Below are 20,463 nucleotides of genomic sequence, written 5' to 3'. Positions count from 1 at the left end.
ACCCAAAACCAGATGGAAATTTCTCCCAACACAATAAAGGCAGAATTCCAATGAAAAATAAATAAGTTAAAAAGGGCACCGTCTCAAATGCCAGCCATGAAGAGAGGAAGCCGCAAGGAGTAAGCGATTCGGGAGGAATTCGAAGCCACCGATTGCATCAAAACTGAGTACAGGAAGTCCTCGACTTATGCCAGCTTGTTTAGGGACTGCTCAAAAGTTACGACAGCAGTGAAGAAAGGGACGTATGACTGTTTTTCACATTTATGCCCGTTGCAGCATCCCCAAGCAAAGTCAACGGGGAAACTCTATTTACGGAACAGCCACATTCCTAAGTTAACTGCAGTGATTCAGTTAATGACTGTGGCAAGGACGGTCATAAAATGGGGCAGAACTCACTTAACAACTGCCTCACTTAGCAGCATAAATTTTGGGCCTGGTTGCGGTTGTACATTGAGGATGACCTGCAGGACATGAGAAATTGGAGAAGCCGGCCGTGCAAAATTTGGAAAGCCAACCGCTGCTATAATATCCGTAGTTAATTTTCATAATAAGGATAACAACCTTTCTCTTTTTTTATCCTCTTTTTATTTAGCAAACTTCAGCTGGACAGAAGCATTTCTTCCTTTCAGAGACAGTTCAGTGCAGAGCTGGAGAAAGTCTAATTTTAATCATCTCCAAATTCTGTGTGTCCCCCGCCCCCACTTCTCCCCTCCCCTTCATTTCTTTCCACCATTATCTTTAGAAGTAAGAATTGCAAATTTCCTTCCTGACTCCCTTCTCCTTCTGGGTGGTTACTACGGCAACCGGGATAATGGCTGAGATGAAGCAGTTGCCGGAAGGTGGATGGTGCACAGCTCCCCTTCATTTGCTTCCACCCCCCACCCCCCTTGCTCCCTTTCCTGTCCCATTATGGGCGTCATGGCAACCCATTTGGTATAAGCCAGGCTCCCTGTATGGAAGGAAGGAAGGGGGTGAAGAAAGAGAGAGAGAGAGAGAGAGAGAAAGGGGCTGCAGAGGCTCGTATTGTGTGCAGAGTTTGACACCCAACGGTGGCTGTGTGCGCTGAATGTTTGTGCAAAGCAAAGAGATTTTCCAATTGGATTTCATGCTGCTCCCCCCCACCCCACCCCACCCGAATTGACCACATGGGGCTGGCATGTCACATCCCCGTTGGCACATTGAATAGCACCAGAGCACAGCAACGAGCTCAGAGTCATTTCTCTTGTTTGGGGGGAGGGAAAATGTTCAAGGAAGGTAGCTTTCATGGTCGGGCACAGCTCCGACGTTGTCTGCGGGTTTGCTCGGCTATATTTTGCTGCGTTGAGTGTGTTTGCACAATGCAGAACCCACCTGCAATAGCAACACACACACACACACACACACAAAGCACAAGGCAACATTTAAAGTGCATTTATCCTTCTGGTTTGCTGTCATCTACGGGCAGTTTTCCACAAATGATTGGGGTTATTGTTATTTTTTCCCCCCCAATTTTTGTGAGCGTTGAGGCATCCAGAGAGTTGGCTGTGAGGCTGTGCATTGATTCAGTCCAGCAACAATTGTCTAGAAAGGACCCCTCAATGGTCTGTGATGGAGACTATAATTGTGTATTGGATGTCAACTCATAAAATATTTCGATGGCCTTTTTAGAGTTGCCAACAGAAAGGGGAGAAAGGGGTTTGAAAGAGCAGTGCGGCAGCTTGCAAACCGAAACTGCATTCCATAAATGTTTTCAAAGATGGTAACTAGGTGATCGAAGTTTCTGCCGCACAAAATTCTAACTGGAGAGCATGATTGATGACTCTGGGCTATGGATGTGTCCCATTGGAGAATATGAATTAGGATACACCCAGGGGGTGGTGGGGAAAACCAGGTTCAAGGGTGACAATGAATGATGTGTCTCAGAGTCGGCTACACCCAGGCAGTGCCAGCATATTAACTCTCAATAAATCCTTTTTGTAAGTTTGTCTCGAGACTCATGATTTAAATGGGGGTAACTGCTGGAATCCTGACATTGGAGAGATACTTAAAAGGATGGAGGGAAAAAAAATGTATAGGGTAGAGGAAAACTACAGCCAACTAGGAAATCTTTATTTTAAAAAATGTGCTTTTTCCTGTAATGGATATTTTAAAGGGGTATCTTAAAATATAATGGCTTAGCACCTGCCGAATGGTCCCTCCCCCAACTCAGAAGTGGAACAATGCTTCATTATTTTAATCTCTCATTAAATTCCAACCAATTCTTATGCTATTCAATGGAATTTTTTCAAAGGGCTGTTGGAAGAAATATCCAGGTCCAAATCCAAGCCAGGAGGAAGGCACTTAGGGACTGATTGGAAAGATGGTTTATTGAACAGAACCACAAAGACAGTTACTGGATCAGCTGAACAAAAGGTTGAATGAGTGGATGGATCTTTATAGGTTTCTGTGACTTTGAAATCGGGACTGTTCTGGGGCTGCTGCAGTGAAGGGTCTTGTGGTTCTGAAAGGGGGTCGGGTAATTCCTATTGTGGCTTAATGCAGTGGTGGGATTCAAAGCATTTTACTACCGGTTCTGTGGACAGGGCTTGGTGGGCGTGGCAGGGGAAGTTTACTGCAAAACCCCCATTCCCTCCCCACCCCACTAACCTGCTTTCCAGCTCCGTTCTCCAGTGCAGGGCAACCAAAGAAGACCCAGCTGATCAGCTGGGACTCAAAGGGAGGCAGAGAAGAGATGGGGTTGGCGGGGCCGGTCAGAGGTGGGATTGGCCGGTTCTCCGAGCTGCTCAAAATTTCCACTACCGGTTCTCCAGAACTGGTCAGAACCTGCTGAATCCCACCTCTGGTTTAACGGCTTTCGTCCTGTATTGGATCTTGGCTGAGGGGCTGCTTTCTAATCCTACCCTTCTGCCTTTGTTCACTGTGCTGCAAGGAGTATCCTTTTCTTGAATGGATTTCAGCCTGCAGTATTTGCTTTGCTTAGGAATAGAGCCACCTAGATACTTGTCTTCCTCTTTCAATAAGCTCTTTAATCTCTTTAAGTGCTGGCATCTGCTGTGGGCTATTAAGAAAGACTGAGGGCTGCTTCCTGCCTTTAAAAACATGTTTCTCCATTTCTGCTTTAGGGAAATATAATATCCTGCCTTTTTAATATTCCCCAAAACATTTCATTCTTCTGGAGGGAGGAGGGGTGGCTTCCCATAGGGCTGCACTCATTCAATCTGGGGAAAAATTCACCTCTTTTCCAAAATGTAGCATACAAAGACCAACCCACCTTGCTCTGTTGAAGCAGTCTGTTTAGTAAACAAGGAGTGATGGGAGTTGTGGTTCAATTCACTTGGAGGGCATCTGGTTGGAAAAGGCTGCTCTCACCCTCCAGCTGCAGTACAAATAAAGGGCGATCTCTTCAGTGGCTAGCTTCATCTCAGAATGGCTGAGATTTGGGGTTAAATCAGGATCCAGCTGTGTGCAAACCCAGATTTCTGCAGAGAGTCAAAACAGATGTGACAGGACATCCGTGGCTTGACCTCTTTCCTGTCAGTTCATTTAGAAATTTTGAAAGACAAACCTCAGAAGGAAACTGGAGAAACAGTGGATAAGAGAAGGACTAGATGCTTTAACAGATTAACAGAGTCGGAAGGGACCTTGTAGGTCATCTAGTCCAACCCCTCACCCAAGCAGGAGACCCTATACCAGAGGTGATATTCAGCCAGTTCTGACCAGTTCTGGAGAACCGGTAGCAGAAATTTTGAGTAGTTTGGAGAACCAGCCAATACCACCTCTGACTGTCCCCACCAACCCCATCTGTTCTCTGCCTCCCATTGAGTCCCAGCTGATCGGCTGGGTCTTCTTTGGTTGCCCTGCCCAGGAGAACGGAGCTGGAAAGCAGGTTAGTGGGGTGGGGAGGGAATGGAGATTTTGCAGTAACCTTCCCTGGACTGAGGTGAGAATGAGATTTTGCAGTAACCTTCCCCTGCCATGCCCACCAAGCCACGCCCACAGAACCAGTAGTAAAAATATTTGAATCCCACCACTGATATACATAATAAATGAGTACGAATAAGTGGGGACAGTAGGACAGGGATAGTAGGCACTCTGGTGCGCTTATGCATGCCCCCTTACAAACCTTTTAGGAATGGAGTGAGGTCCACGGTAGACAGTTGAAGGTTTAAAGCTTTGGGGGTTTGAGGATGTAACAACAGAGTCAGAGAGTGAGTTCCAGGCGTTGACCCCTCTGTTTCTGAAGTCATATTTCCTGCAATCGAGTTTGAAGCAGTTTACTTTGCATCTGTACCTATTGTTTGCCCATGTATTATTGCGGTTGAAACTGAAGTAGTCATTGACAGGTAGGACATTGTAGCAGACAATTTTGTGTAGTAAGCTTAGGTCGGATTGTCGGCGGCGTAGTTCTAGGTTGTCCAGGTCCAAAATTTCAAGCCTGGTGGCTTAAGGTATTCTATTGCAAGAGGAGGAGCGGAGGGCTCTTCTTCTTGCGAAATACCTCTGGACTCACCCCGTTGTATTAATGTCCATTATACAGTTTGGATTCCAGACAGATGAGCTGTATTCGAGAATTGGTCTGGCGAAGGTTTTGTATGCCCTGGTTTGCAGTTCAATGTTACTGGAGAAGAAGCTTTTTCAAGATTTGTTCGAGCAGGCTGGAATGCCTTCTGCACAGAACTGTGGTTTTGGCATAGTGTGGTTTATGATGCTGCTGCTGCAGTTCTTTAACCAGAAAATGTGCTTTGACAAGTACAGTATTGGGTTTTCAGTATTGCTCTAACAGTCTGAAGCAAGCTACGTTTTCTTAGATGATAAAAAGCCAAGAAACAACCCAAACTAGCCCTTAAATGTGCGTGCTCGCTTGTAAAATTAGCCTGACCAGCTTGCAAAAAAATAATAATAATTTAGTTTTTATTTAAGGAGGAAGTTTTGAACTTGCTTATCTGTCAACGGAGTTCATGGGAGCGTTTTGAATTTGAACTTGTTGATGACTGCATTTTGCTTGCGGTCGCTTTTTTAAAAAGGAAATGGGTAGAGAGGAGCGCCGAGGGAAGGGGGGGGGATGTTTCTAGCATTTTAATTAAGTGTTTGAAATTCACTGCCTTGTATTGATGTTAATCCAAGGCTGAGCAGTTTTAAACAGCGGCAGCCAAAGGATTTACAAATGATGAAAATTTGCCTGTAGCTGAGCAACGGATTTAAATTCAGGCTCTTTGAGAACACGAGATAATGTTGCAGCCTCAAAGTTGGAACTGCCTGCCATCCAAACTCTGCATGAAACTCTGGCAACGTAGAGTCATGAAAACAACATTAGATAGATAGATTAACAGAGTTGGAAGGGATCTTGTAGGTCATCTAGTCCAACCCCACCCACCCCCGCCCAAGCAGAAACCTTACACCATTTCCGACAGAGGGCAGTCCAGTCTCTTTTGAAAGCTTCCAGGGATGAAGCTCCCACAACTTTTGAAGGCAACTTCTGTTCCACGGGTTGATTGTTCTCCCTGTCAGAAAATTTCTCCTTATTTCCAGGTTGAATCTCTCCTTGATCAGCTTCCATCCATTATTCCTTGTCTGGCCTTCAAGTGCTTTGGAAAATAGCCTAACCTCCTCCTCCTCTCTGTGGCAGCCCCTCAAGTATTGGAAGACTGCTCTCCTGTCTCCCCTGGTCCTTCTCTTCCCTAGACTAGCCAGGCCCAGTTCCTGCAACCTTTCATCGTATGTTTTAGCCTCCAGTCCCCTCATCATCCTGGTTGCTCTTCTCTGTACTCTTTCTAGAGACTCAACATCTTTTTTATTGTTTGGTGACCAAAACTGGATGCAACGTGTTAGGTGTGGTCTTACTAATGCTTTATACATTAGGTTATTATAAATTAATCTTCTGGTTTGGTTAATTTGTAGTTCAAGCTTTGGCCAAAGCCAGAATCATTTCCAATAACCAGCTGAAAGTTAGGAATGCAACCTGAGAGATATTCAGCCATAAATGATATTTGCACAAATTGCAAACCAGACTCTTGAGATCTAGAGGCTTCCTAATGGGTTTTTTTTTTTTTTTTAAAGAGAATCATCCCCTTTGCTGGTCTTCCATGGTAAAATTATTGAGGAGGTTTTCCTGAGGGATAATTTTGTCTATTTCTCTTTCCAGGTCATTAGCCAGAGGCGAGAAGGGAAATTCATTTTGTGACTGAAGAAAAATCGTATTGAATACAATGGCCCTGATGTTGCTCCATCAACACGCAACATGGGCACTGCAACAGAGCTCCAGGATATTTGCAGGAGGTGAGTGGGACGGAAAACCAGTTTATATATCTATATACAGTATCGATGCAGGTTACAAGCCCAACATTTCTGCTGTTAAGTGAGACGGTTATTGAGTGAGTTTTGCCCTATTTTACGACCTTACTGGCCACAGTTGTTAAGTGAATCACTGCAGTTCTTAAGTGAGTAACACGGTTGTTAAGTGAATCCAGCTTCCCTATTGACTTTGCTCATCCAAAGGTCCCAAAAGGGGATGACGTGATCCCAGAACATTACAGTGGTCATAAATACGAGTCAGTGGCCAAGGTCTGAATTTTGATGACGTGATGGTGGGGATACTACAATGGTCATAAGTGTGAAAAACGATCATAAGTCACTTTATCCGTGCCATTGTAACTTTGAGCAGTCACTAAATGAACTTTTAAGTCAAGAATTACCTGTATATCCATATATTTATTCCTATTTCTATCTGTATATCTATCATCTATCCATCTATCTAACTTGATGGATAGATGATAGATAGGTGGATGTATGTATGTTTATTTTTATTCAAAAAAAGTTAAAATATAAAACTCACAGAACAAAATGTTTTTACAGAAGTAAAATAAAATCCAAGCAAGATATTTTAAAAAGGTGCATTAAAAAAAGAACACAGAAACATATATTCAGTCAGAATAGAGCTAGAAGGGACATGGAGGGGAGATGGTCAAGCAGGACATCCTAGACCAGAGGTCTCCAACCTTGGCAACTTTAAGACTTGTGGACTTCAACTCCCAGAATTCTCCAGCCAGCTATGCAGCCAGAATTCTGGGAGCTGAAGTCCACAAGTCTTAAAGTTGCCAAGGTTGGAGGCCTCTGTGCTAGACCATTTCAGACAAGTGACTGTCCAGCCTCTTCTTAAAAAAACCTCCAGTGATGGAGCACCCACAACTTCTGAAGACAAGCCATTCGATTGGCCGATTGTTTTCCCTGTTGGGAAGTTTCTCCTGAATTCTCTTTGATTAGTTTCCATCAGAGGTGATTTAAGCTGGTTCTGACCAGTTCTGGAGAACCGGTAGGAGAAATTTTGAATAGTTGAGAGAACCAGCCAATCCCACCTCTGACTGGGGATTTTACAGTATCCTTTCCCTGCCACACCCAACCAAGCCATGCCTACAGAACCGGTAGTAAAAATAATTAAATCCCACCACTGCTTTCCATCCATTGTTTCTTAATTTGTATATATATATATGTGTGTGTGTATCATAATATATACATAATGTTTTCATAGCCTAGCACACTGTATTTTCTAAACTGTACTGTGGGAAAAACCATAGGGTTCCTTAAGAAAAAAGCTATTAGAAGAAACCTTGCATAAATGAAAGAGGTTAGCTTTTGTAATTGTTTACTCCATTATTACAGACTAGTGTTTCTCTACCGTAGCAACTTTCAAATGTGTGAACTTCAACAAATGCTGGTTTGGGAATTCTAGGAGTTGAAGTTCACACATCTGAAAGCTTGAGAAACACGGCCTTAGACTCTAAATCACTGTGGGACACCTGGTCCATTAGCCAGACTTCTGTTCTCTGAATATATTGACGAATATTTTGGCAGAGTGTTGAGGTCAACATGAAATAAAAACCTTTTGGTGTTGCAATTCATGGGCCATCAAGAGAAAATATCACATGTGGTCCTAAAAAGCATATAGCAGTAGCTATAAATACGGGAGTCCATGGAACACCTCCAGTGCCTTCAGATCCCCAGAACGAAATGAAAATAAATCAGCTTCATTTATTTTTGTACTGCTCAAAGGATCCCTGGTCAAAATTTTCCATAAGAACAATTAGCTGACACAATCAGCAATAATACAATCGGGCATCAACATGATTCAAATACAGGAATAAAATAAAGTATATGCACCAATAACATTTTTGGAGATTCCAGGTAAGATAAACTATAAAAAAAACCAGAATAACAGACTTGGGTGGGACCTTGGAGGTCTTCTAGTCCAGCCCTCTGCTCAAGCAGGAGATCCTATACTACTTCAGAAAAGTGGCTGTTCAGTCTCTTTTTAAAAACTTCCAGTGATGGAGTACCCACAACGTCTGAAGGCAAGCCATTCCACTGGTTAACTGTTCTCACTGTGAGGAAATTTCTCCTTAGTTCTAGGTTGCTTCTCCCTCTGATTCGTTTCCATATATTGCTTCTTGTTTTGCCTTGTGGTTCATTGGGAAGATTGTCTGTCTGTCTGTCTGTCTGTCTGTCTGTCTGTCTGTCTGTCTGTCACCTATCTATCATCTATCTATCATCTGTCTGTCTGTCTAATCTATCATCTATCTATCTATCTTCAGTTTCTATAGCTGCCCAATCAATGACTCTGGGCTGCTTAAAATTAAAAAAAATATATAGAGTATATGAAATACGCCTTCTGCACGTCCTCTGTCTACCTGCTTTTAGGGGCCTTCAGACAAACTTTCTGAGCCCTGTTCTGATCATTTTAATAGAAGCTGGAGAAGACATAACAATCATTGCATTATATTTCCAACACTTTTAGGTGACTTCCCAAATCGGTCATCTCAAAGCATGACCTTGCCTAACCCCAGATCCTTTGCATTTGGAAAATCCTTCAAGGACACCCAACCCTAATTTACTCTTCTCCTTGGCAGCTAACCTTCATTGCACATCTGAATGGTTTGGTGGCTTCTCTCTGGGGTGCCAGATCTTTCTTCTGCTCCAGTAGCTGTTCTGCCTTGAGCCTAAGGAATGTGTGCAGCATTGTGTAAGCAGCCCTGGTTTGGTTCCCATGGCATGATTATGGTTCGTTGCACAGTTTAGATAATCATTATTATTATTTTGGTACTAGTATCCCCATGCTAGGGAAAGCATAACTCTGAGTGGGCATGAGCCTCCTGCATCTTGTTTGCCCTCAATCACATCTGACATTATCCTGGAAGCATTTTATAAAAAAAAAAACTCACATTCCCAGACTGCGTGTTAAGAGCTGTTTAGTTGCTGGGAAGGTTTCTGACCGTTGGCTGCTCTTCTAGCTGTTCAAATGACTGAGCACATTTGGCTGATGATGCAATTTCCTGGAAAAGTCCAGAAATGTTCTCCTGTCAGCCTTGGAAGCCATATTTTTCACTTGGAAGCTTCAAGGCTGCCACATTCAGTGCCTGGGAATTTGGAAGGGGGGATTTCATAGAGAGATGGAAGATTAAACACAACAACATCCTTTCTCAGAGAGTCAAGGTCATGTTGCCCTGCACCTGGAGGGGAGTGACTGGAGGGATGTTTCCAATTGGGACAAAGGTTTGATTGGGACATGTGATGGACTGATGGGTGCAGGGGATGGACCTTGAATTTCTCTTTTGGGAAGAGAAAACCCGGAACATGTGATGGACTGATGGGTGCAGGGGGATGGACCTTGAATTTCTCTTTTGGGAAGAGAAAACCCGGAACTCTCAGATTCGGGTTTTCCCAGGTGTGCCAATATGACAACTCTAATAAAATGGAACTTTGAGGAAATGCTGGTCTCAGAGTTTATTGGTTTGGAGTTTTCATTTTGGGGTTGAATAGGTTATAAATTGAGTTGTGACCACTCCTTGTTCCCCAAATAGTTGCAGTGTTTGCAAATATCCCATACCAACTTACGGTGTTCAATGCCAACAGAGAAACAAGTTAGTGCTTACAGGCTTTAATCCAAGATGAATTGATGAAGTGATCAAAGGGGAAAATTTTGTTGCGGTGCCACTCTTGTTCACTATTTTGCTTGGGAAACAAAACAGATTTGGGGACTTCCTATGAGCACCATGGTGACCTGACATCCTGCCAGCTAGCAGGACAGTGTTTGCGAGGAGTTTGTACTGGAATTCACGGTTGGAATGTATTTCTATGCAACAACTACAGTGGTATTCAGCCAGTAGATGGCAGTGTTTACAAGTTTGGCTGTATGGCTCTATGCTCTTTTGTTCTAAGTAGAATTTCCTGCTATAGTTTTAAATAGTTGAGCAGTAAAACACATGGTGACTGTACTTTTCGTTTGCTCTATGGTGCTATATATAAACAGAATTTCTAACAGTTTGTAATTGGATACTGGATCTGGAGAGTTTATTGTGATTGTCCATGTGATTCTGGACACCTATTCCTCACGAGTAGACCACAGAAACTGTCATTTGACAGAGCTTAGGAGTGGAAAAGCTGGGAATTGGGATTTCATCAAGTTCGCACTCCCAAAACAGCCTTTTATGGACATTAAGCTCAACCACGGCTCATTTCATAAACACTTTTTGGGAAATTTTTTATTAATCAGGTGAATCTCCTTAGAGGATGATGGTATAAATTTGACCTTACAAGTTTTGGAAATGTGTGATTTTTTTTTTGAACTGCAACAAAAAGATGCTGAGTATATATTGACTTTGGAAAGTTAATGGATTAAGGCACCAGCAGGATTTAAAATTACAGCTTTGACTTAATTAGAAGAAATTTTCTCATGGGAAAATGGCAATTGTTTTCATACTTTTACGATAAGGAAACCTTGAATGAAGAAGAATGAGTTAGAGGATAAAGTAAGTGGAGCAGAAATTTATAATACAAGTTACTGAGTATTTCTTTTTAACCAAGCTTCTTAGTAGGATGAATAAACCTCTTGACAAAATGGACAGAACAGGTAGCAATGAAGTTATAAAGCAAGAACAAGGGGCAATGCATGTTTACAAAATCACTCTGAAATATACCACAAATGGAACTGATAGATGATTTGAGAAGTTGTACAGATACTGAACCAAGAAACCTATTTGTCTTTTGAAGGTTTTAAAGGACTTTATTAGAAGTCAGAAGTCACAAACTTACTAGATTTAAAAAATCTCTTAAAAGCTTTGAAAGATCTTTACCTTGAAACAGATGAACAGAAAATTAGCTCTGGAATTCTATTTGGGAGGATTAAAGAATATGTTTGAAAACTCAGGGAAGGAATACAAGTTTGGCTTATTTGATTAGGACTAATCAAAGAAAATAGTTATCCCTGGTTGCCCTTACCAGACTTTTGTTAACAAAAATGATTGATAAAACATTTGGATGGGGTTTTTTTTAGTCAAGAGATGGGAGAAGAGTCTATGTTGTATTTAGAAATGGTAATAAAATATTAAAATGGTTTATACTTCCTGAGATGAAGGGATAAATTACTTCTTTTTTATTTTTCTCACTTTTTTGTTTTCTTTTGTATTTTTCTGTTTATATTTTTGTAGACTGTATTAGCTTTTATTTTCATGTATAATTCTTAATACAATTATTTGGATAAAAGGGAACAAATTGGGTTTCAATTTGTAATCATGCCTTAAAGATCAGAAGCATTTCTTCTGACCAAGGCTTCCCGAGACCGTAATTAAGCACACGCTTAGTTAAAACAAATCTTGTTTTATTTCAACGCTGGGAATTATGTTCATTCCCAGCTGGTAATGAGTCTCAAACAGTCCCCCGAGATAAGCACTCACCTTTCTCTCCTTTGAATTGCTGCCAACAACTAGAGTGCCAAATTAACTGTAAAAAGCCAAACGAAGTACAAAGTCCACACAAAGCTTCAAGGTTTAATCCAAACAGAGCGAACGACTTTCCTTCCTGCAAAGGTTTCTCTACCTTTGCCTGTCCTTTATACCTTATGGGAGGGACAATCACCTCCAAGCCTTACTCCTGAGTCACCCCTTTTGTCTCAGCTGCTCTCGCCTTCTAGCAGCTCTGCACACATGCACACTGGGAACAGGCTCCCCTTGTTCTTCTGCCTCGCTGCTGCCAGACTCAGGAGGCTCAGGAGTCAGCACACAACTCCCAGATGGTCCTGGCCCCATTTCTGCATCGAATGCAGGACCCTCATCTGAGTCTTCCCCAGACTCCCGGACTGGTCCCCGGTGTTCCCCACTGTCCGATTCTGCTGCCGTCTGCACAGGCTGCCGGCGAACTATAACAGCATTTAAGAACAGCTAGTTTGAGGGGGGGTGTTAATACCCCAAATTACAAGTATATACCTTGCAATGTTATACTCTCTGTGTACATACAGAAGTCCCTTCTTGAATGTACTTCTTAAGAGTCACTTTTTAAATTCATTTTTTGTTTGTTTGTTTGCAGGACTCCGAGGAATCAGCCAAGTGGCAGCTAAAATTGATATGGAATTTGACTATGATGGGCCACTGATGAAGACCGAAGTCCCTGGTCCGAGATCCAGGGTAAGTTAAGATGAGAACATCCATCCTAAATTTAATTCTTCCACTTCACTACCATTATCTCCAAATATTTTTTTGGAAAAATAGCACAAGAGATCAAACACTCCTTAAAAGTCCTTCCTTGACTTTGTGTTGGATTTTAAATAACTTTATTAGATTTTTCAACTAGAGAGTTAAAACAAAGACAAACTAATAATTAAAGTAAAAGAAAGAGAGAAGCAAAGCAAAGCCAGAAGTACAGAAAGAAAACAAAAGAAAAAGAAATATAAACAATTTCCTACTTTCGTTTACAGCAGATGCAAATATAAATTTACATGAAACTCTTATGTTAAATTTATATCATAACTTTCCTTCTTTTCTGTTCTCTACAATTTTTTCCTAATCATCAAACCCGACAGTCATAATTTCATTTTTTTTTTCTGTTTAACAAAATTGTCCAATTTTCCAATCGGTCTACTTGGACTTTAATTCCCATGGCATGGAGATAAAAGCAAACTATGGAAGACTGTTTTATCAGTATAACCCTTATTATTTTATTTTATTTAATTAGTGTAGTGGTGGTGTAGGGTAGTTTAATTTACTTTAGTTTATTATTTTATGATTTTATTTATATCCTGCCTTTAGTATTTTATAAATAACTCAAGGTGGCGAAGATACCTCATTGTAAGGATTGCCTCTCCTTCTAACTTAAGAAAGTGAAGACTCTTTAAAATGAAGGAACCTTTTATTAAGCAGAAGTGATAGCAATACATTCAAAGCAGAGTCTGAATACCCTGAGGCAAGACAAGTAGAATTAAGGCAGTAGAGACCCCTCCCTTTATCCAGATGCGGATTCAGCCAATCCACAGGTGTGAAGATGTTATTGTACCGGCAGCTCTGAGAAACAGAGAAGCATACATTCCCATGGCCATCTTTCGCTGGCTTTCAAAGTGAAACAACCCACATGGCCCTCCCCCTTAATACATTCCCCAAGAGGTGAGAAAATCTCAGGGTGCTTCTGCACCAGGATACAAGTTATAAAATAACACTTGTCATAGGCAATAATAATGAATCGAATTCAAGCCCCCCCACCCCTCCACCCCACTTCTCCCAATTGAATGGCAGTATCCCTGTTAGGGATCTGACACTAATACATCTCCCTATTTAAAAAAAAAATACTTCTAGTGCTTATGGATTTGGGATAAAATGGATTTTGCCTTCAGAAGTTGTGAGTGCTCCATCACTGGAGGCTTTCATGAAGAGATTGGACTGCCATGTGTCTGAAATGATACAGATTAGAGTTTCCTGCTTGAGCAGGAGGCTGGACTAGAAGACCTCCAAGATCTCTTTTTTGTTATACTTTAGATTTATTTATTATTTATCTTGTATCCTTCTTTTATTATTTTTAACAATAACTCAAGGCAGCGATCATATCCAACCCACCTTCCTCCTCCTATTCTCCCCACAGCAACCCTGTGAGGTGGGTTGGGCTGAGAGAAAGAGAGTTGACTGGCCCAAAATAAAGCAGAAATAAAATAAGTTAGGTTTGCTTTTTAAAAAATTATAGGATCGTTATATTTGGGGGTTTGCAAAACTGAAGGACTTGAGGAAACAACCAGGATGGCTAAAGGCAGACCTTGAACTCACCATCTCCTGCTTTCTAGCCTGGTGCCTTAACCACTGGGCCAAACTGGCTCCCTGGTTAAATCATGACATTGAAATGCCCTTAGCACTTCCCAGGGTTGAATAAAGTAAAATAAAAAGAGAGAGAGAAACCAAAAAAGCTGAATAGGTTGTACAGGAACATTTCATCTCCTGATTTTTTGGTTAGTCAATCTGTATAATAATATTCTTTCTTCTTCTTTTAGGAACTAATGAAACAGTTGAATGGAATTCAGGTAATTTCCTCCAGATTCCACTTGAAAAACATCCCTTCAAATATTGGCCGCCGAGTCACAAAATTGTCGCTGCTAAGCAACCTATGTGTGCCTGTTTTGTGTCAGCAAGGCCACCCCACTGAAACTGAACAGAATGGGAGCATATTTGGTGGTGGCAGAAAAATAATCTGGATATTGGGATATAATGCTGGGCACTGCAGGGAGCGGGGAGGTTGTTCAAACCTCTTTAAAAATCCTGTAAATGGGGCTCAAATAACAATAAGACAGTCCTGGGATCCCCTTACCTTTACTGTATAATTCTTCACTATAATAAAATGTACAAAACAAACAAAAACAAAGATAGAAACTAAGCGATAGGAAAGGAGAACTCAAAAAAGAAAAGAAAAGCAGAAACATACAAATATTCTTCCGTCTTCTTTCTGTCAAGTAGCTGTTACCTTAAAAGTTTTTCCAAGATTATTTTCCGCCTTTTTAATCCCCAAATCCCAAAACCAATCAGAAGGCCCTTGTCTTTCCGAAACAAGCCTGTCTGTAGGGATATGAAAAACGATTTGCAGACATGGGAAACCATCCAGAGTTTCCTATTTTTCCTTCCTGACCAGCCTAAATCGTGGCTCATTTTGCATGATTCTCAACTTCGGCGACGCGCCAGGAAATCTCAACTTGTTCCATCCGTTTCTCTCAGAACGCAGAGGCCGTCCACTTTTTCTGCAACTACGAGGAAAGCCGAGGGAATTACCTCGTGGATGTTGATGGGAACCGGATGTTGGATCTCTACTCTCAGATTTCATCCATCCCGATTGGTAAGAATTTTTGGGAGTCCTTGCAGGGTTTCCAGTGGTGGGATTCCACATTTTTTCCCCCACCGGTTCTTGTGCGCACAGCACTGGAAAACCTCCCTCTGTGTCAGCACTAGTGAGGTGTGTTAAGCCTGGATTCCCCAACGGGTGTTAAGGAAAACAAACTAAACAGAATGTACAGCGAAGTCAGATAGGAAGACAGGTAAATGTGTGAGATAAGTTTTCTAGTTAACACGCAGTAAAAATACAGATACGCTTGTGCTATCAAAAATATTGTTTATTCCATTTAAGAATTATAGCATAGTCAAATAAACAGTCCATTAGTCATATACCAAATTCAGTCAAGTCTTGTCGAGGATACTCTAATTGCAAAGTCCGTGTCGAATAGCCAGTGTCAGTACACATAATAAATCTGTCCAAAACTTATCTTCTCTCCGTTGAGAAATATCTTCAAAGTAATCCAACACTTCTTCTCCTCCCGATCCAGCAAGAATGCAGTCTTCAATAAGCCAGCCAGTAAGAGCCAGAGAGTGCCTTGCTGCTTATATAGTACTTTTACAGCTGCACCCTTAATTACATTCCTTTAGCTTAAAGTCACATACACTTTATCTGACAAACCATGATTCATCATTTTATTATCTTTACCCAAAACAGTTAGGGTAAAACAATGTTATCCCTAACAAGGTGAACTGTTTTTTTAGCTCAGGCGCTAATGCTCTGAGCTTGACGATCAGAAAGGCCAGCAGTTTGACGGGTTGAATCCTTAGCTCCCATTACTTGTCCCGGCTTTTGTAATTTAGCCATTCGAAAGCATGTAAAAATGCAAGTAGAACAACAGGGACCCTTTTGGTGGGAAGGTAACAGCGTTTTGTGCACCTTCGGCATTTAGTCATGCCAGCCACATGACCACGGAAACGTCTTCGGACAATGCTGGCTCTTCGGCTTTGTAACAGAGATCAGCACCACCTCCTAGAGCCAGAAACGACTAGTACGTATGTGCGAGGGGAACCTTTACCTTAATGTGAAAGTTGCTGAAATTTCTTGAAATCAGATGACAGAAGTCCTCTGTGTTTCCTTCTAGGTTACAGCCACCCATCTCTGATCAAACTTTTGCAACAGCCCCAGAATCTGGTAAGTGACCTTTTGCAGAAGGTACCAGATTGCCAAAACGGTGCGTCAATTGCCTGTTTGTGAAGCTTCCCTTCTTCTCCCCAAGATCCCAGAGTGCCTACCTGTCCTCCCCCAGGGCTGTTCACCCACTGCTCAGGGTCTCTGAGGCTGGAACCGGGAGTCTCCCCACCTTCTTGGGGGTGAGTCTCCAAAATAAGCCCTTTCCAAGGGAACGGCTGAGAATTGCCGGAGTTGGCAGGCACGGTTTTGTCCAGCTCTTGAGCAAGGAGAAACCCATAGGAGCTCATTTCCTGATTAGTTCTGGGCTGGTTCTCGTATATCAACCATCTTTTTGGTCGGCAGCCAAAGGGAGAGAAAGAAGAAGCAAGTTTGAAAAGCTACCCCAAGGTTTGCCGGGGTTGTGTTGCCCTGGGGCTGCTAATCAGGGGTGGGCATCAAAAATTTCAGCAACGGCTTCTCTGCCGGTTGCTGGGTGGGCGTGGCCTAGTCGGCCTTCTGCACCTTCTGGTGTGGGGGTGGGCGTTTTTGTTCTTCCCGGGCTCCAGAGGCTTTCCTCGAGCCTCTGGGAGGGTGGAAACGGCCTCCCTGGATTCCGGAGGCTCTCTGGAAGCCAGAAACAGGCCCATTTCTGGCTTTCCTGAACTTCCGGGAGGCCCGTTTTTCACCCTCTCTGAGCCTGCATCCAAAATGGGCCACATGAGGACTCCTGGGAGGGGAAGGGTGGGGCCAGCCAGGAGTGGGATTTGGGGGTTCTCCGAACTGCACAGAATCTTAGCTAGTGTGTTAGATGAGACCAGGGGTGGGATTCTACCAGTTCGCACCTATTCGCTAGAACATTCTCAGCAGTTTGGAGAACTGGTTATTAGAAGAAATTACTGGCCTAATCCTGTAAGGAAAGCAGGAAGGAAACATTCTGGGGTTGCTTACAGAAACTGCCTCTCCATTAACCCTTATTACATTCTGTCTCAGGAACTTCTCTGGAGTTTTTTTCCCCTCCTTTGCTGGTACTTTGCTTGTGTGGAGTGACCTTTCAGAGTTACAGTGGCACTGAAAAAAGTCACTTATGACCATTTTTCACACTTACGACTGTTGCAGCATCCCCACAATCACAAGAGGCCAGGCAAGGAGATGCGTGCCTCAATGTGAGTGATATTGAGTTGACCACACCCAGCCAATAACATGACCACCAAGCCACATCCACCCAGTCACATGACCACCAAGCCATGCCTACCACCTAAGCCACGCCCACAGAACCGGTTGTTAAAAATTTGAATCCCACCCCTGGATGAGACTCCATTCAAAATCCAAGAAAGAAAACTTTGGACTCCATTGTTACAGAGAAAAGGACTTTTACTGAAAATTGAAGCGGTAGCATCAGAAGAAATACAAGATCTGAGGCCATAGGTGCGAAAATCACATATAGAAAGTTGCTCCATGTTCCCACCCCCAATAGTTCATCCCATCTGAGATGTGTATAATGTCACGTGGGGCATCTTCAGGTGGTGTTTCAGACATCTGGTATGCCAAGATGGTTGGCCTTGGCTTAGACAGATAAGGGGCTACATCTGCGCAGTAAACAAGTCAGCATAATCAAGAAAATATCCCAACTTTAACATTTCACCAACTTAAACCTCCAGCAGCCTTCCCCTCCCCGCGAAGCCCAATTATTCTTCCCTCTTCCCGTTCCTATGGCAGCCGCAAAGACAAGCAGAAGAAGGATTCTCGGAGACTGACATAGCGGCTCTCCTGAACCCCTGTGAACCCCTAGCAGCCTGCGCCTGCTGCCAAGCTCCATCATAGCTTAAATTCTCTGTGTAATCTCAGCTGCTCTTCAGCGCAAAGCTAATGTGCATGTAGGACAAAGCCTCCCACAAGGCATCAGAAATGGAAGGAGGATTCTTGGAGCAGGCTAGACTAGGCTAAGATGGGGTTTGGTAGCTTATAATTGAGGACCTGTATACTGCACGAGTCAAAAAGAGGGCTGTGAAAATATTTACAGACCCCCTCACATCCCGGACATAAACTGTTTCAACTCCTTCCCTCAAAACGACACTATAGAACACTGCACACCAGAACAACTAGATACAAGAACAGTTTTTCCCCGAAAGCCCTCACTCTGCTAAACAAATAATTCCCTCAACACTGTTCAACTATTTACAAAGTGTACATTACTATTACTGTTAATCTTCTCACCACTCCTTATCACCCATCCTCTCCCACTTGACTGTTTCCTAGTATGATTTGATTGCTTATTGTACCCTATGACTATCATTAAGTGTTGGACCTGATGATTCTTGACTCTTGATGAATGTATCTTTTCTTTTATGTACACTGAGAGTATTTACACCAAAGACAAATTCCTGGTGTGTCCAATCACACTTGGCCAATAAAAGTATTCTATTCTAATTCGGTGTTTGGGGAAACCCCAAGTGCTGGATTGGCATGAAATGTGAAGCAAATCCCATGTTCTCTAGACCGAAAACGATGTGTTATTAACACGAATGGTTTCAGCATGTTGTGTGAATTCCTCATTCATGTACAGAAGAGGGTTTTGGACTGATTATAAGCTTTTTCTCTGGATGTTCTGTGGCAAGATGGATCTTTCTCGATGAGGCAAGGATGGATCACGAAAAGGAATAGTTCTGAAGGCCCAGCAAAACCTGGTTATTGCATAGAGTTGTTTGACATACGTTACACCCAAGCAATGTTTTAGAGCAATGTATCTCAACCTTGGCTGGCTGAGGAATTCTGGGAGTTGAAGCCCATACATCTCAAAGCTGCCAAGGTCGAGGAACACTGCTCTAGAGGGCACAAAGAAAAGAAATTTTTTTCAAAATCTAGAGGACACCAAAGCGTCTCACTAACAAGTAGCATTTCCCATCTGCAGATTCTCCCAAGCAGTTTCCATTCCAGCTAAATTCTGATACCAATAACAGCTTGGTTGGCTTACAGGTTCGGGGAAAGGGTGGTTGCAAGCATCAAAATTGGGGGTGTTCTTTGTTTAAGGCAATTAAGGTCAACCCATGGACTGTTTTTGGTTGACCCTTAGATAAGAAGTTTGTATTCTATTCATGGTAAACTCCTCTCATTTTTTTTCTCTGTTCTATTTTCTTCCATTTTTCTCTTCTCTTTTGTTTTCTTCTTCAATTCTTCTTTTCTATTTTCTTCTTCCCTTTTTCTCTTCTCTTTTCTCCTTCCCTTTTTCTCTTCTCTTCTCTTTTCTTCTCTTTTCTTCTTCCATTCTTCTTTTCTCTTTTCTCCTTTCCTTTTTCTTCTCTTCTCTCATTTTTCTTTTCTCTGTTCTATTTTCTTTCATTTTTCTCTTTCCTCTTTTCTCCTTCTCTTCTCTTCTTTTTTCTTCTTCTTTACTTCAGAGCACTTTTGTCAACAGACCTGCCCTAGGAATTTTGCCTCCAGAAAATTTTGCTGAAAAGCTAAAGGAATCTTTGCTTTCGGTAAGTTTTATCTAGCACAGAAGGAGCAATGAAACTGACACCCAGCATTGGCGAGGTCTCCATCTTGCCAAGAATTAATTCTGGCAAATACAAGGAAAGGCTGAGGAAACTGGATAGGTCTAGCATTTTAAAAGGGCAACGGGGATAAGGGGATGACAGCACTCCTTCAAAAACCTGAAAAGATACTACATGGAATAAGACCATTGTGGGTTCTCTACTATCTCAGATTTCAGGATAGGTTACCCTGAGAAAACTTTCTTAAGAATGAAAACATTTTAGCAATGACCTCTTAAGAGGATGGATTGTTGTTCTCAGGATCAAAGAAAAGTTGGATTAACATCCATTGAAGAATCTTTATTTTGAATTCTTGCTTTGGATAGATAGTTGGAGCCCATGGACTAAATAGCACTTTCAACCCTAAAATTTCCATTATTTTATCCTTAGGCAGTAGAGACTTATGGGGGGTTTAAAATAAGCATCATTTGGTGGCGATGCTCAGTGATGAAAGTGTTCCTTGTAGGCACTTTGGACTGAAAGGTTGGTGTCTCTTCTCCCACTGCCAGGTTGCTCCTAAAGGCCTCTCTCAAGTCATAACCATGTCCTGTGGATCTTGCTCCAACGAAAATGCCTTTAAAACCATATTTATGTGGTACAGGGTGAGTAAAAGCGATGTGGATGTATCTTGTATCTCCAGACCGGGGGGGTGTATCTTTGCTCAAAGCGGGATAGGGAGTAAGGGGGCCTCAGTTCAATTTCAAAATCTTTGTATCAACGT

At 42.3% G+C, this 20,463-nt stretch overlaps 1 protein-coding gene across 1 annotated transcript in view; it reads left to right on the top strand.

Moving 5' to 3' along the window:
- The first annotated feature begins 5,403 nt into the window (after positions 1 to 5,403).
- ABAT (4-aminobutyrate aminotransferase) overlaps positions 5,404 to 20,463 on the top strand; it is a 34,541-nt gene continuing 19,481 nt past the window's right edge. The window contains 8 exon segments of the mRNA XM_026687889.2: positions 5,404 to 5,808; positions 6,122 to 6,255; positions 12,331 to 12,428; positions 14,273 to 14,302; positions 14,988 to 15,105; positions 16,184 to 16,233; positions 19,608 to 19,688; positions 20,252 to 20,344. Coding sequence (XP_026543674.2) covers positions 6,186 to 6,255; positions 12,331 to 12,428; positions 14,273 to 14,302; positions 14,988 to 15,105; positions 16,184 to 16,233; positions 19,608 to 19,688; positions 20,252 to 20,344 — 540 coding nt within the window. The 5' untranslated portion in view covers positions 5,404 to 5,808; positions 6,122 to 6,185.

Source organism: Notechis scutatus, chromosome 12, assembly GCF_049901735.1.
Source record: "Notechis scutatus isolate UNSWTSFEM ecotype Mainland chromosome 12, rNotScu1.2, whole genome shotgun sequence".
In the NCBI taxonomy this organism is placed as follows: Eukaryota; Metazoa; Chordata; class Lepidosauria; order Squamata; family Elapidae; genus Notechis; species Notechis scutatus.
Note: the sequence above shows the minus strand (reverse complement) of the source record. Positions and strands in the feature narration are given on the sequence as shown.